Here is an 8,494-nt window from a genome sequence, read left to right on the forward strand (position 1 = left end):
AGAGAGAGAGAGAGAGAGAGAGAGAGAGAGAGAGAGAGAGAGAGAGAAAACACAATTTATTTAGTGGCTTATTCAATGGACGGTCAAAAATCCCAGTAATTGTTCAGTCCACAAGGCTGGATATCTCAGCTGGTCATCAGTATATGCCACAATCCCCAAGAAGTAGGCTCTAATGCCAGTGAAGAAATGGACTTGCTAGGGAGGGCAAGCAAAGAACAAGCTTCCTTCTTCCATGTTCTTTATATAGACCACCAGCAGAAGGTATAGCCCATATTAAATATGTATCTTCCCATCTCAAAGATCTGGGATAGAAGTGGGTCTTTGTACTTCAATGGTTTAATTAAGGAAAAAAAAAATCCCTCACAGGTGTGCCCAGCCATTTGGGTTTTAGTTCATTCCAGATGTCGTCAAGTTGACAACTAAGAATAGCCATCACAAGTCCACCCTTACCAATTTGACACACAATCATATCTCCTTATTCTTAATCACCAAACAAAAACAATAGCCAGGTCATAATAATGCCTAAACATGATGTAACTATCCCAAATACAATTTCAAACACATTCTATATTTAACCATATTATACCTAACATGATAGAACTATTCCCCATAAAGCTGAAAATGAATTGTAAATTTAGAATAGGGGGCAATGTCCCTTGAGGGACATTCTTTTAGTATCTCAAATATAGTCACCGATATTCTCTTAACTGTTACATTACATGATAAAGAAATTGAGTAAAGAAAACACAAATATTTGTAAAAAAGAAGACTTAGCAAAATATGGCAAAAACACTCATGTCAATTATAATCCTCGTTTCTGCAGATGGTCAAGTAGCCTTGGCTGGTTTTTATAACTGCCTTCCTCTGTTACCCATTCTGTATTTTCTCCACCTCAGCAGGTCTTGGCTCTTTCCCTGGAGGACTGATCCATACCTTCATTCCTAAAGGGTGTGGACCCTTTGTCTCCTGCCTGGATTAGGTTTTTATATTTTCCTAGTGACTTTAGTCACAGGACATGGTAGCACTCAGAGATACCCTAAAGCAGTGGTTCTCAAACCTCCTAATGCTGTGACTCTTTAATACAGTTCCTCATGTTGTGGTGACCCCAATCATGAAATTACTTCATTGCTACTTTATAACTGTAATTTTGCTACTGTTATGAATTGTAATGTAAATATTTGGCAGGCAGAATATCTGATATTCAATCCCTGTGAAAGTGTTGTTCAGTGCCCTCCAAAGGGGTTGCAACCCACAGGTTGAGAATAACTGCCCTAAAGGATCTTCTGTACTCCCAACAATCTTTCTTACTTCACTGTGGAGAAGCAATCCAATTTCCTTCTCAGTAGCTGGATCAGTCACCCCTCCTAACACTGTTATTCTTGTTTTAGCCTGTTGGCTCAAGGGCATCAATAGCCCCAAGTGACCACAGGGAAGTCTGAACTTCCAGTTCAATGGAATATTTGTTGTGACTCCTGGCAGGAGCCCTCCCACCTCTCGAACCAAAATTTCTATTCAAATAGAACTTAAGGTCACTGGAACAGGAAGCAAAAATGTTTCTACTAGGTCACTGGAAGTGATAGTGGTTGGCACTTTTCCACCCCTTGATGCCTGGACCTCTGGATCCTGGTTATGGGAGAAAGTGTACCGTATGTTGGACACCGATTCAAAGCATATACTGCTTTCTAAAGATCCCCGGCCCAGCCCTCCAGGCTGCTGCCATGTAATTGACATTGTAACTATGCGTCAAAAGCTCTTTGCAGTTCTCTAGATGAGCAGAACTTATAGTCTAGATCCATGAGGGGGCAGAATTTATTAGAATGGCTTACAAACTGTGGTCCAGCTAGTACACCCAGCTTCCCTCTCTTTAGAGAGAATTCCTCTTGGAGTCAGTGTAAATAAAATACTGCATATAAATAAAATAAAAAATAAATAATGCGTATAAATTACTTACTCAATGCAGTGCGTGAATATAGTCTATTTCAGTAACTGGTATCTTGGATTATAGTGGTTAATGGTGTTTATAAGAAAGTTCTAGAATTGGGCTCAGTATTTCTTAAGGTGAGATGTAGCTATGGCACATAATAAAGATTATAAGTTATCCCCACCCACTTTAGTCTGCATATCTCGGTCGTCTAAAATCCCTCCCGCTTGTCTGTGCAGGGCCCTCAGTGCAATGCGGACACTCCTAAGTTCCACAGCAGCATCTCAGCAGTCTGCCAGAGCTTCCTAACGAGACCTCATCCTGCTCCTCAGTGTCCCTGGGAAGTTTGATTAAAAGATCTTGTTTATTCAGGAGAGTGGGGGATTCTACTAAATCTGTTCCTAAGGACACAGTGTGGGGAAGTGAGATGGAAAATGAAGGAAAGCAATCCTTTTTTTAAACTTTATTTATTTATTTATTTATTTATTTATTTATTTATTTATTATAAGTACACTGTAGCTGTCTTCAGACACCCCACAAGAGGGCATCAAATCCCATTGCAGATGGTTGTGAGCCACCCTGTGGTTGCTGGGATTTGAACTCATGACCTCTGGAAGAGCAGTCAGTGCTCTTAACCACTGAGCCATCTCACCAGCCCCTGAAGCAAAGCAACCTTACTCCTCATTAAACAATAGCATCATAAAAGGTCATCCCACCTCTCTGCCACCTAGAAAAACTGAGCAGGTCCTGTCTGAAGCAAACAGCATTACCCCTGTCTAAGTGAGGAACCCACTTTGTACCATTGTTTGCCCTTTTTGACTCTGCCTAAGATCATACTGAAATTCTACTTCTCCTTTGAGCCACGTAGGAATATCCTATACACTGCGCTGGCATATTGCACCCTAAGTCGCCAGTGGCATAATGCCAAGATCTAGGCTAGCTGGACATCCAGGATAACTGTCTCAATTATCAGATACAATGACTGGCACCATCAAGATGACAAAACAAAACGTAACACCTGCCACAAATCCCCTATCTCATTCATCAGAGATGAATTTGTCTCTATCGTTACTACTCTAAAATTGGTCCATGGTCCTTCTGCAAAAGAATCTATTCACCAGCTGCTGGCTTTAAGATAGGCAATCCAAACGGGCTGAATTTTCAAGAGTCAAGCTGAGGGCAGCCTTAATAAAAAGTGCCTGAAAAGGATGCCTGGGCTCCCCACTGTAACACTCAGGTTACCCCTTTGAAATGGAGCACCGTCAGTGATGTGACAGCTGGGGCTGAAGGTCAGACAGTAGGTAGGCATCACTAACCTCAGTCCCACACTCACTTCTCAAATGATGTGAGTGCTTGGGGACAGCTTATGAGGAGCAGATTAAAGGGAAGCATCATCTCAGGACTGCCATTCTTCAGCAGGGTCTCTGGTTTGGAGAACCGTCCCTTGAGCGCTTCAGGATGGAGATGTTCGTCTACTGCCCAAAAGGAAAAATGTTAGCAGAAAGGAATCCTCCAGAGCATGACAGACCCTGGCTCTGGTGGTATTGGTACTTTTTCAGTGTGTTTGCACTGGATGAGGAATTGGGGGCATCATGACAAAGCCATTTGTCACACCTGTTCTTACAGTAAGTACCAACGGTGGGAAGATTATAAACTCATTCTCTAAGAGGTCTCGTCTGTTCCCTCATGGAGGAAGTAAATGTTTCTGTCCTCTTCTGTCCCTACCTTGAGAGAAGACATTAACTCACTCATTCCTTCATGCCACCATTTGCCGTGTGCCTGGATTTGTGACTGTGTGAGCTGAAAAGAACAAAGAACATGGGTGTCCATTTATAAGCCTGAGGACCTGATTTCAGTCCCTAGAAGACACATGGCAGAGGGAAGCTTTGCAAGTTGCTCTCTGACCCCTACATGGCACAGTATATTCCCATATGCATACATGTATGTGAACATGCACGTGTGTGCACACACTATAATCTTAGAAATTCAAAGTAATCAAGGAAAGGATAAAGCGTTTTTGTGTTCCTGGTAACTGTGCACTTTTTACACCCTTGCAGTCAGTAAAAGTTGTCAGTTAACGTTTAATTAGTCCAGGACCCACAATGATGTGATGTCTTCCTGACTGTAGACTGTAGTCTAACAGCCTCCTAATACCTCAGCCAAAGGGCCCTGCTGTCTTTTCCTTCTCTTTATTTCACTTTATCACCACCTCTTTTTGCTTGGTTCTAAAAGAGCCACGAAATAATTCACATTTACTATGACTCCGACTGTCACTGCAGACCTTGCCCACAACCTCATCCGTATAGTAACTGGAGTATCCCCTTGACCAGAGCCACAACTTCAGTGTTTCCAGCATCTCTGTCCCACCACAGTTCTGACCACTCCTCCACCTCTGTCCAGAAAGAAGGGCCAGCAGGATAGCTCCCTGAAACGAGCCCAGTGAGCTGAGTTCCATTCCTGGAACCAAGGTAGAAAGAGGGAAGCAGCTCCCCAAAGTTTTCCTCCGACCTCCACCCATGTGCACACATACACAGAATGAAATACTTGAAAATTTTAGAAAGCAAGACACAAAGACCCAGGCCATTGCCACACCTACCCTTTATTGGACTTTAAAGCAGGCTGGCTCTGGGCCCTTCACAACTTCTCAGACACCTCCCAGAAGGGTTTAGGAAGGTGCCATCATTCTGTGAAGGCCCAGAACCTACTCCAGACTTAGAGCTCCAAGTGAACTCCTCAAGAGCCTTGATAGAGCTAAAGGAAATGGCAGGCAGGGAAGGCAAGGGGGTGACATTAAGGGAATGCCTGGGTCTCCCAGTGTCTTCTGAGAGTAGACTGAGCCCTGAGGAAGACTACTTGGGGAACCATGGGAGATTCCTAGGCTGAGCCGCCCTCATCTAGATGGCAACTTTGAGGAGCCGTTTGATGTCAGGCTCAATGTTGATGGTTTGGAAGGTCCGGCTGTAGCGGCGGAAGGGCTCCCCTTCTGGCCCTATGAGGAATTTCTCAAAGTTCCAGGACACATCTGAGCGGCGCACTGGACTCCATATGATGAGCTTCGGGTCTGTCATGAGGGAGAATGGGTCGTCGTAAGGGTAGGGCAGCTTGTCTTTCAGGTAGGCAAAGACAGGATGCTCGTTCTGCCCATTGACATCACACTTCTGGGTAAGACTGAAGGTGGGCTGGAACCCACCCCCAGGGCGGACGTACTTGAGGCTGTTCAGGATCTCCTCATTCTGACAGTTCTCCTGGATGAGAAGACAGAGAGCATGAAGAAAGGAAGAAGAAACCAAGGACGCAGCAGTGCAAACCTTTCCTTCCCCAACACTCCCTCCCACGATCACACTTCCCTTTGTGTGTGCATGTGTGTGTTGCACATATGTGTGTTTCTTCTTCATTTGCTCTGCCTTCATCTGTCTCTCAGCCATTGTGGATTTTTTTATTTTTTACATTTATTTTATACTGAGTGCCACCATTGCACATATAGAGGTCAGAGAACAACCTGTGGAAATCGCTTCTTTCCTTCCACCACATGGGTTCTGAGGACTGAATTCAGGTCATCAGGCTAGTGCAAGTGCCTTTGCCAGTTGAACCGTCTCACCAGCCATGGCCTTTGGTGGAATGGTAGGCTACATCCAAAACTTTTGGAGGCCTGGGAGTACCAAGTGATTTAAGGAGAGTCCACTCTCACAAATTGTGCTCTAACCCCTACCTGTGCACTGTGGCGTGTGCACACCCTCACACACATTAAAGTACATGTAATTAAAGATTCAACAGGTTTTAACAGTTGCTTCAGACCCTAATCCACTCTGGGCAATTAACCCAATGGTGTTTGGTGCTTTAAGGATCCTTGAGATCAGGGAAGAGAAGGGAAGGAGGCCCTTCTGCTTGTATGTACACACACCACACACACACACACACACACACACACACTATCACTTTTCCTTTCCTCTGCCCTGATTGTGCTCCCTTCTTGCTCTGTGGATGTTGAGTTATGACTCCTCCCAGCAGCTAGCCAGCCACAAGTGAGGTGTAAGGCCATAGGTAACTCCTGGGTTGAGAAATGCCTCCAATGAGGTTTAGCCCTTCCTGTCTCTCCTGGGAAGTCTGAAAAGAGGCTTGAGGGGGAAGAATCTGTGAGCGTAGTAATGTCTGGGTCTCTGGTTTATCATAGCCACCCTTCCTGTGTATGTCTCAGCCACCCTTCCTGTGTATGTCTCAGCCATCTTTCCTGTGTCCCTTCCTGTCACTGTGATTTGAACTGTGGGCACTCTAATTAGAGAGTCCACTTAGGGACACCTGGCTTGTTTGTACAGTTAAATCATAAGTAGAAACAAAATCCCTAAAAGATAGCTTGAGGCATACATGCTGAAGCTCTGTATTATTTGACCCGTTATTCAGAAGGTACACATGATATCCAGAGGAGGAGTATTTGTGCTGCAGACCTTTCCCTTCTCCCATATTCCTTTTCCAATCTGCTGATTAGAAACAGGCCTTTAAATAATAAAATTGTTTATATTCGCACACTACTTCCACATCTTTCTCCTTACTTCCCGTGTACCTTACTCTATGAGCCTCACAATAAACTTATGAGCTAAGTCAACTTATATTAAACCAACACATGCGGAAACTCAAACAGAAAACTAAGCACCTCTTTCAACGGTCTCAGAGCCGTTAAAGCATAGAACCAAGGCAACAGGACTAAGAACTCCTAAGAATCTGACAGCTTAATCACAATTGTTTGTCTGAGACAAATTCTTCAGGCCAGGCTGGCTTCAAACTTGCTGTCTTCAGGGGATCACCTTGAATTTCTGACCTTCCTGTCTCCATCTCCCCAGTGCTGGGACTGTAAGCAAGCTATCACAGCTGGCTTATGCGGGTTTGCTTGGGATCAAACCCGCGGTTTCAAGTAGGCCGGGCAAGTCATCTACTGACTGAGCTATATTCAAGGGCTGATTTTGGAGACCTTGCTGGTAAGTCCAGGTTGCCATCAAACTCACATCAATCCCCAGCCTCCACTTCACACTGTCATCACAGGATTACAGGAATGTTCCACCATGCCAACTTAGTGGTTCTTTGTTTGTTTGTTTGTTTGTTTTTGGTTTTTTTTGGTTTTTTGAGATAGGGTTTCTCTGTGTAGCCCTGGCTGTCCTGGAACTCACTCTGTAGACCAGGCTAGCCTCGAACTCTTGAACTCAGAAATCCACCTGCCTCTGCCTCCCAAGTGCTGGGATTAAAGGCGTGCGCCACCACCACCTGGCAACTTAGTGGTTCTTAACCTTCCATTTTCTCCACTCATTCGTTCAGCAAATAATTAATGAAGTACTCAAAGGCACAATGGAGGGACCTGGAAGCAACCCTCATGGACTATTCTGGAAAGACAGTAATAAAAGTCACACCCTTTAATCTCCAATCATATCTACTTAATTTAATCTCCGACCATATCTACTTCCCTGGGATGTTTTACATTCACCTAGACCTAGACTGATGAAGCATTCCCTTCAAGTCCAGATATCCCAAGACACACTCAACCCTTTCTTTATTCCTCTCTACCTCTGCCAATCAACTATTTTGGTAGAACCCAAGGGACTCCTCACCTGATGTCCAAACTGGTTGCAAGGGAAGCCCAGAACCACCAAGCGCCTGGGAAAGCGACATTGCAGCTCATTGAGCTGGGTGTAGTCCCGGGTAGTTGTTCCTCAGAGTGACGCCACATTCTCAATCAACACAGCCCTGCCTCGGAACGTGTTGAAGTCTATCTTCTCCCCATCCAGGCTGATGGCACTGAGATCGTAGAAAGACTTGGCAATGTAAGCCATGCTGAAGTGCAGTGAGCCCTGCCCAGCTGCGTGAGCCTCCTTAAGTCCGTTCGATGGATGGGAAGAAAGGAGGAGCCAGGCAGGACAGAAAAGGATTTCACAAAGGGCCTTTGAGCATCCCCAGGATGACTTAGCAAAACCAGGTGCCCACCTGCGAACTGTTTGAACAAGGCTGTGGCTCCTTCTATTTACAGTCGCTGAACAAAGCCACCTTTTGCCCCACCCAACTGGCGGCCTGGAAAGGGCCAATTTGATATCTATGAGCAGATGTGAATTATTCACTCCTTGCTGGAAACCAGAGCCTTAAAGGTCAAGTGGGGAGGAAAAGAAGGGAGGGAGCTTGCACGATTGACTTCTGCTTGCCCCAGCGAGTTGATTCTGCCTGGCACAGACGTTTGTTTCAGCACATTTATTTGAGCATCAGTCTCTGAGTTGTGGGAGGTCAGATGTGCTTGGGTCTGAATTGAGTCAGGTGGATTTTCAAGCAGAATCAAAGGGACCCTTAGGAGGAGATGAAGCAATGACTTCCAATGCCTCAGTTTGCGCCAGGCAGACGGGCAAAGCTGTTTGTCTTAGAAAGCCTTTTGGTGAGTCTTGTTCCTTGTCCTGGAGAACACTGAGGTCTTTGTCCCTGTACTGTAGCATGTCCTACCTCAGAACCTCCACCTCCGTTCCACATTTCCAAGCCAGGCATAAGGATGAAGTCCTTGCTGATCAGAAGTCTCAGAATGGATGGTAAATTCTGTGTAGACAACTA

General features: G+C 45.1%; 1 protein-coding gene across 1 annotated transcript; it reads right to left on the reverse strand.

Moving 5' to 3' along the window:
* Window positions 1-4,504: 4,504 nt before the first annotated feature.
* On the reverse strand, window positions 4,505-7,863 carry Gpx2 (glutathione peroxidase 2). Its single transcript, XM_028788755.1, has 2 exons — window positions 7,516-7,863; window positions 4,505-5,166 (listed from the first exon to the last, which is right to left on the reverse strand). Exons 1-2 carry the CDS (start codon window positions 7,735-7,737, stop codon window positions 4,816-4,818), a joined length of 573 nt encoding a protein of 190 aa, XP_028644588.1. The 5' UTR covers window positions 7,738-7,863; the 3' UTR covers window positions 4,505-4,815.
* Window positions 7,864-8,494: the final 631 nt, after the last annotated feature.

The sequence above is a fragment of the Grammomys surdaster genome, unplaced genomic scaffold (genome assembly GCF_004785775.1).
Source record: "Grammomys surdaster isolate TR1022 unplaced genomic scaffold, NIH_TR_1.0 127, whole genome shotgun sequence".
NCBI lineage: Eukaryota > Metazoa > Chordata > Mammalia > Rodentia > Muridae > Grammomys > Grammomys surdaster.